Below are 18,607 nucleotides of genomic sequence, written 5' to 3'. Positions count from 1 at the left end.
TTGCTTTCTTAATTTATTTTCAGATTATTTGTTGCTTGTGGTATTAATGCTCCTTTAAATATTTGGTAGACTTCAACATGAAGCCATCTGGATCTGGGCTTTTCTTTGTGGGAATATTTTTTAAATTACTAATTAAATATATTTATTTGATATAGATCTATTCAGATAGCCTATTTCTTCTTGAACCAGTTTTGATAGTTTGTATCTTTCTGGAAATTTGTTTATTATATCTAAGGTATATAATTTTTTGGCATATAGTTATTGTGTATTCCCTTATAATCTTTATTTTTATAAGGTCAATGGTGATGTTCACACTTTCATTGCTGATTTTAGTAATTTGAATGTTCTCTCCTTTTTCTTGATCAATATAGGTGTTTTTTTATTCTTTGCAAAAAACATAGTTTTGGTTTTGATTTGCTCTATTATTTTTATATTCTCTATTCCATTTATGATCATCATAATATTTAATATCTCTTTTCTCCTCTGCTTGTTTGGGGATTAGTTGACTTGTTTTTGCTTTTGTTTGTTTGTTTTAATATATAGCCTCTATGAATGGGCCTATTCCTGGAAGCCAAGAGACCGATCAAATTGTGACAAATCTCTTGGATGGAACTTTGAAGAGGGATCCAAACCTATTCCGCCACCTTCACTGGCTGTTGCTGATTTTCATGGCGACCATAATTGCAAGGCTGCTGCTGTTCAGGTTACTGCAGAACTAAGTTATAGTGTGATGGGAAGAGGGCAAGTCAAAATGCTGTACAACTCACTCTTCTTACAAAGATTCCACCATTGTTCTTGAATAAATGTATCTTGGATTGTTATAGATCTTTTTCAGAATTCTGAAAAAGTTGATAATGACCGTTTTGCCAATATTTTCTGTGCATTTATGGATTTTTGGAAGTCCTTACCATGCCATTTCAAAAGGGCTTCTCTGGTTTATTTTTACAGCTGTTTGTTTTAACGTCCATTATCTGCAGCTGAACTCTATGAATACTCTTTAGGAAATATCATCCTAAAACACTGAAGAAAATGTTACTTTCAAAAGTCTTATTGCCTTTCAAATATTAAATTAATAGTATCATTTTTTCAATTCTTATTTTGCATGTTAACATAGCAAGGCATCTTATGTGTTATCTGACCATTCTGCCTGTATTATCTTGTCTAGCTTAACTTAATATCTCTGTCTCTCAAGTTTGTTTTTTATAAAATAAGGATTATAACATACATGTCATAGGGTTTTGAAAGTATTAAGGACATAGTACTTATAAATAATTTACAATAGTGTCAGATCAATAAATATTATATAAAATATATAATTATTTTGTGAAAAATGATGTTGGTGTACTGATAGGGATTGCATTAAACCTATAGATTCCTTTGGGTAATATAGACATTTTAACAATATTTTTTCTTCCAATCCATGAGCATGGAATATCTTTCTATTTCTTTGTGTCGTCTTCAGTTTTTTTCATCAGTGTTTTATAGTTTTCAGACTACCATTCCTTCACCTCTTTGGTTAAGTTTATTTGTAGGTTTTTTATTGTTTTTGGTGCAATTGTAAATGGGATAGTTTTCTTAACTTCAATTCCTGCTGCTTCATTTTTAGTATATAGTACTAAAATATATATATTTTATATATATTAGTATATACTATATATACTAATATATATACTATATATATACTATATAATATATACTATATTAGTATAGTATACAGATTTCTGTACCTTGATTTTGTATCCTGTATTTTTACTGAATTTGTGTATCAGTTCTAGCAGTTTTTTGATGGAATCATTAGGGTTTCCTTTATAGTATTATGTCATTTGCAAATAGTGAGAGTTTTACTTCTTCCATACGAATTTGGATGCTTTTTAGTTCTTTTTGTTTTCTAATTGCTGTGGCCAAGACTTCCAATGGTAGGTTGAATTTTTAAAGGTGAGAGTAGACATCCTTGTCTTGTTCCAGACCTTATGGGAAAAGCTCTCAGTTTTGCACCATTGAGTACAATGTTGGGGGTAGGTTTTTCATATAAGACCTTTATTATGTTGATATATGTTCCCTCTAGACCTACATTGCAGAGGGTTTTTATCATGAATCGGTGTTGTACTTTGTCAAATACTTTTTCTACATCTATTGAAATGCTCATGTGGTTTTTTACCATTTCTCTTATTGATGTGACTATCACATTGTTTTACGAATATGAACCACCTTGCATCCCAGGAATAAATCCCATTTATTCACGGTGAATGATTTTTTTAATGTATTGTTAAATTCACTTTGCTACTATTTTGTTGAGGATTTTGCATCTATATACTTCTCTTTTTTTGTGGTGTCGTTATCTGGTTTTGGTATCAGGGTGATACTGGCCTCGTAGATTGAATTTGGAAGTTTTCCTTCTCTTCTATTTTTTTGGATTAGTTTGAGAATAATAGGTATTAATGCTTCTTCAAATGTTTGGTAGAATTCACCTGGGAAACCATCTGGTACTGGACTTTTTTTTTTTTTTTTTACTGATACAATTTCATTGCTGGTAATAGGTCTGTTCAAATTTTCTATTTCTTCTTACTTCAGTTTTGGTAGTTTATGTTTCCAGGAATTTATCCATTTCTTCTAAGTTGTTGAACTTGTTGGCATATAGGTTTTCATATTCTACTACAATTGTTTGTATTTCTGTGGCATTGATTGTTTTTTCTCCTCTTTCACGAGTGATTTTGTTTATTTGAGTCCTCTTTCTCTCTTTTTTTTTTTTTTTTAATGAGTCTGGTTAGAGGCTTATCAATTTCTCCAAAGAAGACATACAGAAGACCAACAATCATATGAAAAGATGCTCAACATCGCTTATCATTAGGGAAATACAAACCAAAACTACAATGTGATGTCACCTCACATTTGTCAGAATCGCTTCGCAAAATAAAACAAACAAAAAATACCAGAAACAGCAAGTGTTGGTGAGGATGTGGAGAAGAAGGAACAATCTTCCACTGTTGGTAGGAAGGCAACTGGTATAGCCACCGTGGAAAACAGTGTATGGAAGTTCCTCAAAAAACTAAAGTAGAACTACCCTACGATCTAGTAATTGCACTATTAATTGCATTAATTCAAAGAGATACAAGAACTCCTATGTTTATTGCAGCATTATTTGCAATAGCCAAACTATGAAACCAACCTAACCGTCCAGTTACAGATGAATAAAGAAGATTAGCATATATACACAATGGAATATTATTCATCCATAAAAAAATGAAATCTTGCCATTTGGAACAATATGGGTAGAGCTTGAAAGTATAATACTACATGAGATAAGTCAGTCAGAGAAAGACAAATACCATATGATATCACTCATAATGAAATTTAAGAAACAAAACAAATGAGCAAAGGAAAAAAAAAAGAGAGAGAGAGACACAAACCAAGAAACAGACTCTTAACTATAGAGAACAAACTGATGGTTTAGAGAGGGTAGGTAGGTGGGAGGATGGGTTTTTAAATGGTGATGGGGATTAAGGAGTGCACTTTTGTAATAAGCACTAGGTGATGTTAGGAATTATTGAATCACAATTATGGAATTGTTGAATGTAACTCTGTATGTCAACTAACTGGAATTAAAATAAAAACTTAAAAATTTTTAAATAAAAATATAAAATAAAATATGTAATTATTATCATCATTAAAAAAATTTTTTCCGGGACACCTGGGTGGCTCAGTCAGTTGAGCGTCCGACTTAGGCTCAGGTCATGATCTCCTGGCTCGAGAGTTCAAGCCCCGACTCAGACTCTGTGCTGACAGCTCAGACTGGAGCCTGCTTCAGATTCTGTGTCCCCCTCTTTCTCCGCTCCACCCCTGCTTGTGCGCTGTCTCTCTCTGTCTTCCAAAAATGAACAAACATCAAAAAAAATTTTTTTTAATTTTTTTCCAATTTCTAGCCCTTCTCTAATCCTGTGCTTTATTTTTTTTCATAGACCATATTTCCTGAAGTTATATTATGTGTTAATTTTATATTTATTTTCTTTTTCCCACATTAGAAAATAAGTTCCAGTGACAGTCACTAGCACATATCAAACACACAATACATGTTAAATAATATACAGTTATCAATAATATAAACATAAATTTACTTATTTATGTTTATATTATTATATGAAATGGAAGCCAGTTCTATGCCGTTTTCCTTCCTAAGCATTTAGCACAACACCACACTGGGGTTTTTGCACATATAACAAAAGTACATAAAAAACTTTATTTAAAAACAACTCCCCATAATTTGGCAATGCTGTCATCTCTTCTGAAATATGCCAATCCAAAAATTAGCCTAGAGAGGTTGAAAAATATTAGTTCCATTCTGACTATTATCTAAATAAAATCAGATAGGTTAAAAAAACTATTAATTTCTAGATACTGAGTAGTGCAATTATATAAAGCAACCTTAAAAGTAGTTTCTTATTAGTTGAAAATATTCCAATAACAGAAATGGAGGAAATTATGCACATGTGGCTGGTATTGCTTACTAATACTCCTGTATCAACTGCTCAGAGTAGGTATTTATTGTGCTTAGGTAGCACCTGTTCTGATTTCTGATCAGATGTTGAATACTTTTTTTTTCTAATGTTTATTTATTTTTGAGAGAGACGGAGACAGAATGCGAGTGGGTGAGGGGTAGAGAGAGAGGGAGATGCAGAATCCGAAGCAGGCTCCAGGCTCTGAGCGGTCAGCACAGAGCCCAACGCTGGGCTGGAACTCACAAACCGCGAGATCATGACCTGAGTGGAAGTGGGAGGCTCAACTGACTGAGCCACCCAGGCGCCCCAGGTGTTGAATACTTTTAACATCATCTCTTGTTATAAGTTTCACTGTTTAAGAAAGTAAGAATCAATGGCAATATTAGAGAAATAAATATCAAGGTAAAGGGTCTTTGGTATTGTCGTGTGATTGAAGGGCTTTTTCGGTTCTGTTGTATTAATTTTCTCACAACCATCTCTTGGATGGGGAAAGACAGAAATGGAACTGGGTCCTCACAATGCAGATAAATACTGAAAAAAATTCCTGGCCAGATTTCAAGGACAAAACTTCATGAATCATAGGGAACTCCTTAGTTGCAGTGAAAGCACATCCATACTTTAGGATCAATGCATGTTCTTCAAGACCATGTTTGCCTTTAAGAGAATCTTAATCTTTATGGTAGAACTAAATATTTACCTATTTCTATTTTAAGAGCATATTATTTGAATTATGGTCAATTTACTTATGGAAAAGATGCCCACTAAATTTTCTATGAGAATTAGCTACCGTGTTTTTAGTTTTTAATTAATTTATTTTTAATTTATTTTTTAAGTTTTTTATTTACTTTTGAGAGAGAGAATGTGCACATAAGTGAGGGAAGGGCAGAGCAAGACAGGGACAGGATCCCAAGTGAGCTCTGTGCTGACAGTAGAGAACCTGATGCAGGGCTTGAACTCATGAACTGTGAGACTGTGACCTCAGCTGAAGTGGGATGCTTAACTGACTGAGCCACCCAGGTGCCCCATTACTGTGTTTTTATATGTTATATGAAATTTAAATCACAACAGAAAAGAAAGTCTATGCAGGCTAAAAAAATGTTAAAATTTAGTAATATAAAAATATTTTTTAGCATTAGAAACAAATACAAAAGTTTATTTAAGTGAAGAACTATGGTGTTTTTGAAATAACCTCATAAAAGGTGGAAATAAAATAAAATAAAGTGAAAGAAATAAAAGAGAAATAACACTGTTAAGACTTAACTGACTTCAAAAAGAAAACAGTAAAGATGATATAGATATAAAAGAAAAATCCCTTATAATAATTATTTCATGGAAATGTATCAATGTTAATATAATGGTAGAGAGTAATAAAATTTTGATCTAGGATCTAATTCCATGTTAGACACTAAATTGAATTCTCAAGTAAGCTAATTTTCTCAGCTTTCGTGAGCTTTAGGTTGCCAATCATAAAAATGCCTGCTGCTCAGGCCATAATATAAGGGATCCAACGGAAAACTCTTGAAGTCACTTGAATTAAGTAACATATATAGATATAGATATAGATATAGATATATGTACATATATAGATATATATAGATATATATGGCATAAAGAAAGATTATTATACCTATAGTTTATATAATTTTTATTACAGTAATATAGGTACTATCTAGATATAGAAATATTAATATAGTAAATAAGTAATAAGTAATCTCATAGTAATTATGTTTTAGTTCCATTTCACTTAAACTAGAGACATATATGTGTTATTCAGTACTTAAAATCAGTACTTAAATAATATTGTTATCCCTGCTAATATTTTATTGTTTAAGAAAACTGAATGAGAAGATGAGTGAGTAAATGGTGAGTTTAGGAAGTGGCTTTAAATAACAAAGCTCCAAAGAACCTTCCAGAAGAGAACAGAAGAGCAAACAGCTGTGTGGAATTGCAGGCGAGAAACCAAAGCCTCAGCCACAGATTGAAGTCAGCAGCCTGGTGACAAGGAGCTACTAGGAGGAACACTTTAAATAATAGCAGAGGGGGCGAAAGACATACATGAATAAAGAAAAGGGAGTGAGAAAGACACTTTGTTGCACCTTTTTTAAAGTTGGATGAAGGAAGAGATTTACAAAGGTCAGATATTTAATGAATTGACTGCTTTGATAGTGAAACAGAACTGGCTGTCAGAATCAGATGTCTTAAAAACTCAAGAGAAGGATTTTGATACAGATATATGTAAAGACAAAGACTTCTACATTTTTTAATAAAGTGTTTCAAAAAGCTCTATTGAAATATGAATTGAAAAACCTTATTAAATATAAAAGATCAAATTAAGTTGATAAGTGTTTGTCAAGGAATGGAAGTTCACATTTTAATAATCAATCACCCAAGTTATAAGAACCATCAGAATAGTTATTGTTTCCAGCTGTAATTTTAAAAACTTTTGAAAAAAACAAATATGTAGTTACAAACACTAACACAAGAATATAGACTTATTGTGAAAAATTCAATGCAAATATATATAAAACAAAACTTGTTTCCTTTCACTCCCTCAATTCTCCCCTCCACCATGGTAACGATTTTTAAAATGCCTATTTTTGGAGTGCTTTCTGGATCTACTTCTACATATTTTTTATTATGAGTTTTTATATATGTATATATACAGATGTTTACATATCTATAACTTCAAGTTTTTCATAAATATGTGAAAATATGATCATATTATTTATATAATTCCACAATTATTCTATTTGTATCCACTGTTGTCAATACGTTTAGTAAGTTTTCATGTGTATATATACAGAGATCATTCTTCCTAACAACTGCCTAGGATTTCATTGGAAACATGTATCATAATGTAGTCTTCTATTCCATAGAAAAGATGTATCATAATGCAATCTGTCTTCTATTGGAAAACATCTAGGTTGTTTCCATATCTTTTTTTACCATAACAAATATAATTTCAGGGATTTAGGGTAAAACAAATTAATTTTGAAATTACTGTCCTCAAGCTAATACAAAGCAATTTTGAACGTTCTTTCTTGCCTTTCAAAATCATTTTATCCTTTGCAAAACTCCTATGATTTAATTTTCGCTGCTTGATGTCAGATTAAATGAAACTAATTATGAGAGATGGCCATTGGGGGAAAACTCTTGAAACATGTCAATACACATATAACATATTTCAATAGACACATGTTCTCCAAAATTAAACAGTTAGATTTTAAATGCCATGATCCCAGAAGAGACTCTGTATAAAAACAGTGGCATAATGGACAGAGAATGAGGTTAGCATTAAGGCTAAAGTATGTTTGAAATTTAATTTTAATCAGAAATATTCTGCATGATATTTTGTGCCTTATGGTCCTCAACCAGAGGGAATAATAATAATTTCTTTTATTTGTTCCTATGAGGAATAAGTAAGGTATATCTCCTGACACAAAGAATGTATTAAATAAACTTAATTCTTCTTTTCTAATAGGTATTTGACAAATGCAGAAAATGGTGCTGAACTCTGTTGGGTTAGATGTGTATGACTTTGTGTGTGTGTACATTTGTATACCCCTCAAAAATCAAAATATAAAATACATTTATTAATGTGTCCAATAAATCCTTGATAAGGGGACTAGAAATTTAAAATTGGGAAACAAAATCTGTCCGGAGAGTTCTTTTTGCCCAATATCTGGGTCAGCATCTGGATAAGTCAAATAATTGCCATGGCCATTTACTGACATAACTGAAAATAAATGCGAGATTGTAATCAAATGTGTATATCAATGAGTGGTTTTCAAAGTATGGTCCCCATACTAGCACTATCACCTGGAATATTACTGAAAAGACAATTAATCCCTATCCCAAACCTACCAAACCAGAAACTTTAGAACTGAACACAGCAATATGAGTCCTCTGGGTGATTCTGATGCATACTCAAGGTGGAGAAAATACTAGCGTATATCTTTAAAACATGTACTAAAATGTGGAATGTTATTCATTTCACTATTTACAACTATAAACAAAATACACCGAAACGGTACACTTTTAACATATCAAGTGAAAATATGAATAGTACAGAGAATTCAAAATAGTGACATACATTTTATGTTGCCAAATTTCCCTCCAGATTAGTCTGTTACCTGTGCTGCCTTTTACCCAGGTTTCAGAAATGACACTCCTACTAAGTGTTTTCAGATGCTCATCAGTTAGCTGAGAGGTCAAATCTGGAATTGTTTTCAGCATCTTCCACACAGTTCTGTGTTCACGCAATGTCCTGTAAATGGGCCTGAAAGTAACAACAACAAAAAGATTGCAAATTGAGAAAATACAGCTTAAACACAAAGAAACAAACCAAAAAAATTCTTGATTTTTGAGTTTTCAAATTTGTGTTTTTCTTTTTTTTTTTTATTTAAGGCTCGCTTAAGGATACCTATGAAGATATTCTATTTTGTCTTGGTAATCAACTTTAGAATTTACTCTTCTTGCAACACTAAGATGCATAAGTTTCAGCCATGAAAGTTTAAACTTCAGGAAATTACATAATGCCTTTACCTTCTTTTTATAGAAAACTCAGTGCTTTAATAGTAAGATTGTATCTTTTCTTATTAGTTGTCATAATAATTAAAACATCTTTGATACAGTAAAAAGATTGATTTTTTTTTACCCATTGTATACTTTTGATCCTTTCCAAGTACTATGAAAGTTAGAGCAAATGATGCTGCAATTTAACATTTGATAAATACTTTAACTGAAAAATGCATATGTAATTTTAAATAAAACACACTCATCATTTGATGGATGATATTTATTTGCTTCAATCATTAAACTCCCTCTTTATTAAATATAATACCATAATAAAGATACAAAACTAATGTTATCCTAAGTTCTCAAGAGACTCACCTATCATACTACTGCTAAGTGCTCAGTATTTTTCAAGCAGTTTAAAAAACTCTATTGTGAAAAATCAGTTTGGTAATGGAATTTTGGATAAACTCAAATTTGCCAGAAACAGCCCCAATTTAGATGTGATGTCCAGTTGAGCCTCCTGATATGCATGTGTTTGTGTGTGCATTTTACTGGATGATAATATATATTGTGTTTTTTGTTGTAGGTTGTAGCAAAAAAGTTGGAAAAATACTAGTGTAGTGTAGTAGTTAGTCTTAAGAAATATTCTTGAGAAAACTGGCTTCCTAGTTAACATCCTAGATAAAAGTGTGTATTTCAGATGCAGTAATAAATATTCGCATTAAAAACAGCATTAATATCACAGGCCAAAAAAAAAAGGCAAAACGTTTGCTATATTAGTTGCGTGAAATAATTTGGAAGGCATACCAAGTGCCTCAGAAACCAGCTGTTTCACAGAAAGTAGTTGGAAAGAGCCCGGAAGTTACTGTTTTGTTTGCTCAAAGTTACTTCTTTGTTGCAATGTCTTATTAGCTGGCTAAAATTGGCCAGTTTTCAAGCATAAATAAAAAGCAATATAGAAGATCCAGAAATGCAGGGCATGATTATAAAAGCCAAGTGTTTCTTGCTCCCATGCAGGAGCAACAACAACAACAAAAAATTGAGGGGTGCCTGGGTGGCTCAGTCGGTTATGTGTCTGACTTCAGCTCAGGTCATGATCTTATGGTTCCTGATTTTAAGCCTTGTGTTGGGTTCTGTGCTGAGAGCTCAGAGCCTGGAGCCTGCTTCAGATTCTGTGTGTGTGTGTGTCTCTCTCTCTGCCCCTCTCCCACTCACACTCTGTCTCTCTCTTTCAAAAATAAACATTAAAAAAATTTAAAAATTGAAAGAGACTTGATATCAAAGGTCTATTAAGTTTTCTTAATTACATATAGGCACTTAACCTGTGCCAAAGATCTTCTTAGAAGCTTTGCCTTCTTGGGGCACCTGGGTGGCTCAGTCTGTTAAGTGTCCAACTTTGGCTCAGGTCATGATCTCAAGGCTTGTGACTTCAAGCCCCACATGGGGCTCTGTGCTCAGAGCCTGAAGCCTGTTTACGATTCTGTGTCTCCATCTCTCTCTGACCCTCTCCCACCCATGCTGTCTCTCTCTTTCTCTATATACTAAAAAAAAAAAAGAAAAAAAAAAGCTTTGCCTTCTCAACCAAGCCTATTCTTTCAGAACTTAAGGTAGCTAGCCTACATTAAGAGAAAGGCAGGCACAGGGAGAAGAAATAATCAACGACTTAAAAACAATGTCTAGAGCAGAAACTTGGATTTGGTTACTGGTATGTAGAAGATACTGGAGACAGATCAGAAACCCTGACAAATGATCAGCACCGTCCATTGTTCTGAATCCCCTTGAAACTTTTCAACTGATTCTAACATACAAGCGTGTGTTTACCATCCTCAGGATGATAAATCAAGACATTCAGGTCTGAAAAGTGGGCGTCTCAATTTCTCAATTTCTCAATTCCCTCTCAGTTTCTACCTTTACTATTTGTCAGGAACATTTTTACATGCATTATACCCACTCCTTCCTTACCACAGCTTTCTGGCCTACGCTGAATATACAAAAGCTGTTGGTAAAGAAATTGGATTAACAAGAAAGAAAAATTCACACATTGAGAGATGTTTGGAAAACTATAATGCCCAAACTATTATTAGTAGTAAGGAGTTGGTGTTTTTTTAATTAATAGTGTCATTGTTATCATTATTATCATTATGAGTTATCATACAACCACATACAAGAGTGTGAAAGAAAATGTTATTCCCTTGAATTTTCATTTAGTCACCTCTATGTCTACTTCTACCCCTAAATGCAGCTGATTACAAAAAGCAAAATGTTAGTATACTCCACATATTTGGAAGTATATCAGTTGGAAACAAAATAATTTCAGGATTTTCTTTTTACTCCTTTTTCTCCAGGTGATTATATCAAACATAAGAGATTATAGAGTTGTGACAAGTTGCGTAGCTGGCTTCTGATGATGGGTACCTAGGTGCACTGGCATCTGATTAACTGAAACTATCATGTGTAGCCATTGGCATCCATGTTGGCATCCTCTGAATTCCTAAATGTTTCCAGTTGTAGATACACATGATCTAGATTTTTTTAGGCTCTTTTAAACCTGTTGACTTTTTCTATTTCATCTAATTCTTCCCATTTCTTGTGGTAAGAGGAGAGTTCAATCACTTCAGTGAGTATCTCTAGGGTAATGGGATACTAGTTATGAATCTCTTAAAGCCTCTATGACTTCACTCACATTTACTCAGGTCTGCAAGTGAAATGGGGCTTCTGCATTTTTCTAAAACTGATGTAATCTAACAGTCCCCAATCTACTAGTTTAAAGAGTTAAAGCAGGGGCGCCTGGGTGGCGCAGTCGGTTAAGCGTCCGACTTCAGCCAGGTCACGATCTCGCGGTCCGTGAGTTCGAGCCCCGCGTCAGGCTCTGGGCTGATGGCTTGGAGCCTGGAGCCTGTTTCCAATTCTGTGTCTCCCTCTCTCTCTGCCCCTCCCCCGTTCATTCTCTGTCTCTCTCTGTCCCAAAAATAAATTAAAAAAACGTTGAAAAAAAAAAATAAAGAGTTAAAGCAAAACAAAATCCTTACATTTTCCTCATAACAATATTACATCTCTTCTGATACAAGCTCCAATTAACTTAAATGTTGAGGATACACAAAGTTTAGTTTCCCATGCTGGCTGATTTATATGGTTTTTCTTCAAGAACTTAAAGACTCTTGAGTAAAAATATATAGTCTTCCGGAGTTACTCCACTCACAATTCTTTTCCCCAAGAAGTGGTGCACGTATACGCAGTGATTGACTGCGTCCTTCTGGCAGTGGCTAGAGGAACAGTTGGTCTGCATGCACTGATAATTTCACCAAAGAAATACAATCAACTTATATTACAAAACACTTAAACACAGCCATTAAGCTTGGGTAGGATGTTTGCCAATAAAACAAGAGTAAATCAGAACAATCAAGTACAAGAAAGGGGATAATACAATGGTGGAATATGTTATAAGAAACAATATTTAAATTGAGAATCAAAGAAGTTAATTTCCTTAAGGACACATAGCTAATAATAATAAAAATGAAGCTGAAATACTAAAAATTGCTGAGGGATGAACAAAGCATGCTTTTAACACACACTACACACAAACACACACACAAAAACTAAATTTAAATAGAATAATTCTAGACACTCAAAATAAATGAATGAGAAAAGTACAAAATTTTCTCATTTAAAACAGAGTCAAATACTATATGTAGAAAGGTTCACATAATGGCTTTAGGTAATACATTTAAAATTGAGAATAAGTAGTCAATAACAGAGAAATAGTTAAAGTATTTGACTGCATCTTTTCAAGAAGATATCATCTAGGTTATTACAGAATCAGAGATATAATGTTAAATCTTATGTAGAAAGATAAACCTACAATGTTGGTGACAAATTATTAAGGCATACATTGTATAATTGAAAATATATCAGAAATACTCTTGGGGCAAGATTATAACTGAATCTTAATGATCTGATTTTACAATCGAAAAATACCATAATTAAAATAGTCACTGCAGACATTCAGTTTTATGAACCATAACTTAATGATTCAGAAATTACTGCCTTCTTAAAGATTGTTTCCTTTACATAACTGATTTAAAGTCTCAATTTATCTCTTCAGCTATTGCCATCACCTGGTTTCCTTTCCCGTTAAAACAAGATAACATACACTAGGCCATACCTGAAATAATAATTATCAAGTCTGTATCATTTCATTCATTAAGCTATCATTCTAAATTGCTGAGTATAGCTTGGCAAAAGAATTGCATAATCTCTCTGTTAATTATTTATTTGTTTACACTAATTTAAAATACCTAAGCTGTTTAATTTGAAGAATTATTTGACTACCTAGGTATTAGAAATTCTGTTAAGATAGCTTCCTATTCTTCTGTAGTCAAATAGAAAAGAGAGACAAACAAAGAAACCCAGAAGTAATTCTGATTGCAAGACTTCATTTATGAAGGGTTACCAGAAGGCCCATGAAGGTCTCTAAAAATGAAAGTAAATATAAGAGATGCTTTTTAATTTTTTTACTTCTCAATGATTTAAAAGCATCAAAGAAAAGGTCCTGTCACTAACAATCAATTTTTAATTGGAAAAAAAAGATATTTTGTGATAGAGCTGATCCACAAATTTGAAAAACTGTCAAATTAAAGAGGGATTAAGATTATTCTGTCTGGCAATTATGAATAGAGGTTATAAAGAGGTCTGTTTTTTCTAATTAAAAGGTACAATTAAAAATATTAAAAACAATAAAATAGATATATCCTTGTGGACACACACACACACCCACAAACACACGGCCACAAAGTCCTCCTGCTTGTTGGGGTTCACACTTTCTTTCAATAATGGTTAAAAATAACCAACTAAATAGAAATCAACAGGAGGCTCAGTCTCATGTCCGTTGGAAACTTAATAATCCTCTGGAGAATTTGGGGACGCTTATGTTTCTCTAGTTGTTTCTTGTTAATTTCCTATTTTCACTGAATGCTTAATTTCTGATCTAGAAGGCAGAATATGCTGTGGTCAGTTTTGTTTTCTTTTAAATAACATCTTATCATTTCTATATAAAGAAATCAGGTCAGATGGAGAATAGATTATCACTTGTGTCAAGTTTTAGTATTTTCACTAATACTACTATGTGATTCTTTTATAAAAGGATTGTACAAGAGCAGTAGTATTCAAAAACAGAGCAGTTTGTTCAACCTAAATTTTACATAGAGTGCCCATAAATAAAGTCAATAAAAGCTAACTTAAAAAAAAAGTATAACTATATTAGTTTAAGGAATGGGAAAACAGGTCAGTTTCCACCCAAGGTATAGTTTCTACATGTACCAACAAGGTACACCTGAAGGAGCTGTGAAAAATCCAAGCACTGATGGAAAATTATACGAAATGCAAGCTTCCTTTCAACATGGATATTCTATCATTTTAATTAGTTGATTTCCCACTATATTTTATTTTATTTATCATATAATTACAAGGAATTACATGTTCTGGTTCAATAACTTCCTCCTAAAATGAGAAAGTTAAGTCTTAGACATGTTAAATAATTTGCCCAAGGTCATATGGATAATAAATAGTAGAGCCAGGATTTTATCGCAGACATTTTCACTCTGGATCCTAGATCCCCAAACACTTAGCCACCATACTAAGTTCTAGTGATTTTCATTTATTTTCAGTATTAGGGTAACTGAGTTAGGGCAGGGGCTATTCCAGGTTTTGTTGAGTCAGACACATAAATAAAAAAGAACACAAATTTACAAATTAAAAACTTGGTACACATGGGAATACAGCTAACCTTTAAACAATGCAGGAGTTATGGGCACCAACCCTCCCACACAGTCAAAAATCTACTTAAAACTTTTTTTTTTTAATTTTTTTTTCAACGTTTTTTAATTTATTTTTGGGACAGAGAGAGACATAGCATGAACGGGGGAGGGGCAGAGAGAGAGGGAGACACAGAATCGGAAACAGGCTCCAGGCTCCGAGCCATCAGCCCAGAGCCTGACGCGGGGCTCGAACTCACGGACCGCGAGATCGTGACCTGGCTGAAGTCGGACGCTTAACCGACTGCGCCACCCAGGCACCCCAAAACTTTTAACTCCTTCAAAACTTATATACTAAATAGCCTACTATTGATGAGAAACTACTGATTAAGCATAAATGGTTGATTAACACATATTTTGTATGTTGTGTGTATTATATGCTGTATTCTTATAATAAACTAGAAAAAAAACATTATGAAAATCACAAAGAAAAAATATATTTACAGTGCTATGCTGTATTTATCAAAAAAAAAATCTATGTTTCAGTAGACTGCGCAGTTTAAACCTGTATAGTCAAGAGTCATTTGTAGTTATTTAGAAAGAGAAGAAACTAAAAATTATAATTTTTAAAAGCTGGATGGTTTTTAAAAATCCCAGATCCAGAAAAATGTTATAGTACTTTTATTAATTAGTGGCCTAACAACATCTATTATATTTATTTTTATAAAATTTCTCCTGCATTTCTTATATATTTTCACTTCCTTGCATGGCAACAATTTTATATTATTTTTTATTGACAGAATAGAGTCTTTGCTTGAGCTTGGTTGGTAGAATTTTTAAAATTATTCTTAATAATTTAGAAATACTTCTTTTAGCTTCATAACTGATTATTAATAAATAAGTTTTCAGGATTCCTATCAAATTTTGGAAAATCCATATCCACATTTCTTTCATCTGTGAAATATAAGATTTGAAAAGCTTTTCCACAGATTCAATTCTCTCCATATATTCTAAAGTATGTGCCAGTCCATGGCCCACATGTTCCTGGTACTAGGTTGCTATGGAACCTTATATATGGTGATAAGAGCTCTGTTTCTGTTTATTAACATCAAGATGCTGTTGAGTCCACTCTGTGTGGTAGGGTTGTTTCTGATACCCATTTCCACCCATGCATAACTAGCAATAACTTGAATATGTAGCAGTGACTAAGAATCAAAAATTATATCTCACCAGACCAAACAAATATATCTCTCACGTAATTTTCCATAAACTGAATCCCCAAAAGGGCTGAAGCCACTCCAATGCCAGGCGCCATGAAAGTAAAATATAAGTAAAGGAAATTCACTGGCAAAGGGGAAAAAAAGTGATCACAGTCAAAATATCTTACTTATGCACATTTTGCAGAAACTATGAGCAAGTGATTACATTTCTAGGGCTTCTCTCAGGGTCTTGGATGGGACCCAGGCAAATCAAATGACAGATCTAAAGTTTAAGCTTCATTACTTTCAAGGTAAATCTACCTCTGAGTTAAGCAAAAGAAACAATAAGAAGAAAATAGTATTAGTAATCAAGGTTGATTAAAAACAGAAGGCTTTGAACCTGGAGTGAAAGGTAAGTTTAAAAAAAAAAAAAAGCACATGAAGTCAGAAACACAGAGAAAAGTAAATCATGAGCCTGAATCAGAGTCTATGGAGGAATTGCCTCAGATTTACAACTGGGGAAAAAGTGGTAGAAATGGCACAGTAAATCATTGGCTGAGTGCAAAATACCTGGGAATCTGTTACATTTGGTTATATTTGCCCCTAGAACATATTCCCTGTATGCCAGCCACATGAGTTCCTCAAAGATCCCCAAAACTTGCCAAAATTCAAGGCCCTTATGTGTGAGGATATATGAACATTTTCAAAAATTGCACAGCTAAAATCTCTGGGCTTTAGAAGGTACAGACCATTTTATCAAATGTTTTGTGAGCCAGAGATTAGTGGGATAGAAAAATCCAGCTAAAAAGATCACCTTAATTAAAGGATACACACATGCATACCTTTGGGCCTCCTTAATAGTTTTCGAAGCAGCATTTATGACACTTACAAAATTATTAAAAAGGTTTTAAAAAGCAACCCTCCTCATGTCATTTATTTATCCACTTTCCCTGTATTTTTTCAAGTAATTCACTATAAAATTATTTTTCTGGAATCCAGTGTGTACTTGAAATTTTTCATGAATCATTAATCATTAATATGCACATCACTTTCTGTCTGACTTCTCATTTGAATTGCCTAATCAGTCAAGGATGAGTGAACAGAATAACAACTGATTTTATTTGATCATCCAAATTCATATGACAAACGTTGATTATTATCAGTTTTTCCAGAAATTGAGTTGGTCATTCATATGGAGTGCAGACATCAGAATCACAGCATGATTTGGGTTCTCTTTGCTATTCCTATACACACAGCTGAAAATTGAAAGATCAGTGACAGCAACTTTAACTCCTCAAGCTTTAAAAAAACCTTTTATGGTTAGAAAATGGATTATTTTTTAAAATGTCAACTTTCTCCTTGTTTTGGGGGGAGGATAGATGTGCTTTTTCCTTATGGAAGGGAAGAAATTAAAAGACATATTGTACCATCAGAATAGAATTGCAGATTTCCCTTCATTTTACAAGGACATGATTGAAGAAAATAATAAACAAGGCTGCTAACTAGAATTTCTGTAAAAAGAGTGAAGGCGTCATAAAACAAGTTTCAAATAGCTTAACTTTCTGTGTATTCATGATTCTAACACCAAACCTGAGAATTTTGAGAATCCTCAGGAAAAGAACTTCATCAAAGAGCACTTCCCCTAGAATCTTTCACAAACTCAGCCCATAAGACATGAGTGCTTAGCAATAGCCACATAAAAAAAGAGCATAAGTAAGGTCTCCAAAATACAGTTGACTCTCAACACGAGTTTGAACTGTGTGGGTCCACTTACATGCAGATTTTTTACAGTACAGCACTGTAAATTAATTTCCTCTTCCTTATGGATTTCTTAATAACATTTTCTTTCCTCTAGCTTAGTTTCTTATAAGAATATAGTATATAAATACATAGAACACACAAAATACATGTTAATAGACTGCTGATGTTGTCGGTAAAGCTTCTCATCAACTGTAAGCTATTAGAAGTTTAAGTTTTTAGAGTCAAAAGTTATACATGGATTTTAAATTTCATGGGGTGGGGGTGGGGTGGAGGGGTCTGGTGTTCCTAAACCCTACATTGTTCAAGGATCAATGTACTTCAGAAGTTGCCTGTATCTTGCTCTCTTAACACAGTTAGCAGCAGTAAACAAAATATTCATGGATTACTGAATTATACAGATGCTTACAACTTTTATTTAAGGTTTTCTATATTTTTTATGCTTAGACATTTGAAATGGCTGCTTCCAAGGCATAAAATTGATGAGACAGATTTTTCTGTAAAAGAAACTGACAGGCAATTTTGTTGGGAATCTTAATTATTCTTAACTTAATCACCCTATTTCTCTTTTCTATGCTCAAAGGAACGAAATAACTACATGTCAGATTCAGAAGGCAAGCAACAGCATCTACCTACATTTTGGATTTTTGAGTTCAGCTAAAAAAAAATGCCTCTACTGTCTGGCCATTCATTCATTCATTTGTTTATTCAACAAATAGTTTTGTGCAATGGTTAATTTCAGGTATTATTCTAAATAAATAATTATTCTACTATTTGGCATACATAATATAAAGACAAATATGCTCCTAGCCTCACACAAACTTAAATTCAAAAAGAAAGTCAGAGGTGCCTGGGTGGCTCAGTCAGTTAAGCATCTGACTCGGTTTCA

At 33.1% G+C, this 18,607-nt stretch overlaps 1 protein-coding gene across 3 annotated transcripts in view; it reads right to left on the bottom strand.

The window, feature by feature from the left end:
• Positions 1–18,607, bottom strand: part of CNBD1 (cyclic nucleotide binding domain containing 1) — a 458,767-nt gene that overhangs the window by 230,963 nt on the left and 209,197 nt on the right. For all 3 annotated transcript variants that reach the window (XR_009253278.1, XM_058698491.1, XM_058698492.1), the window contains exon 5: positions 8,627–8,772. Coding sequence is in view for 2 of the 3 variants with exons in the window: in XM_058698491.1 (XP_058554474.1) it covers positions 8,627–8,772 (146 nt within the window). In the remaining variant the exon portion in view is untranslated. The remainder of the gene's footprint in view (positions 1–8,626; positions 8,773–18,607) is intronic.

Source organism: Neofelis nebulosa, chromosome 14 (assembly GCF_028018385.1).
Source record: "Neofelis nebulosa isolate mNeoNeb1 chromosome 14, mNeoNeb1.pri, whole genome shotgun sequence".
Taxonomy (NCBI): Eukaryota; Metazoa; Chordata; class Mammalia; order Carnivora; family Felidae; genus Neofelis; species Neofelis nebulosa.
The sequence above is the reverse complement of the archived record's forward strand: the minus strand, read 5'-3'. Positions and strand labels throughout refer to the sequence as shown.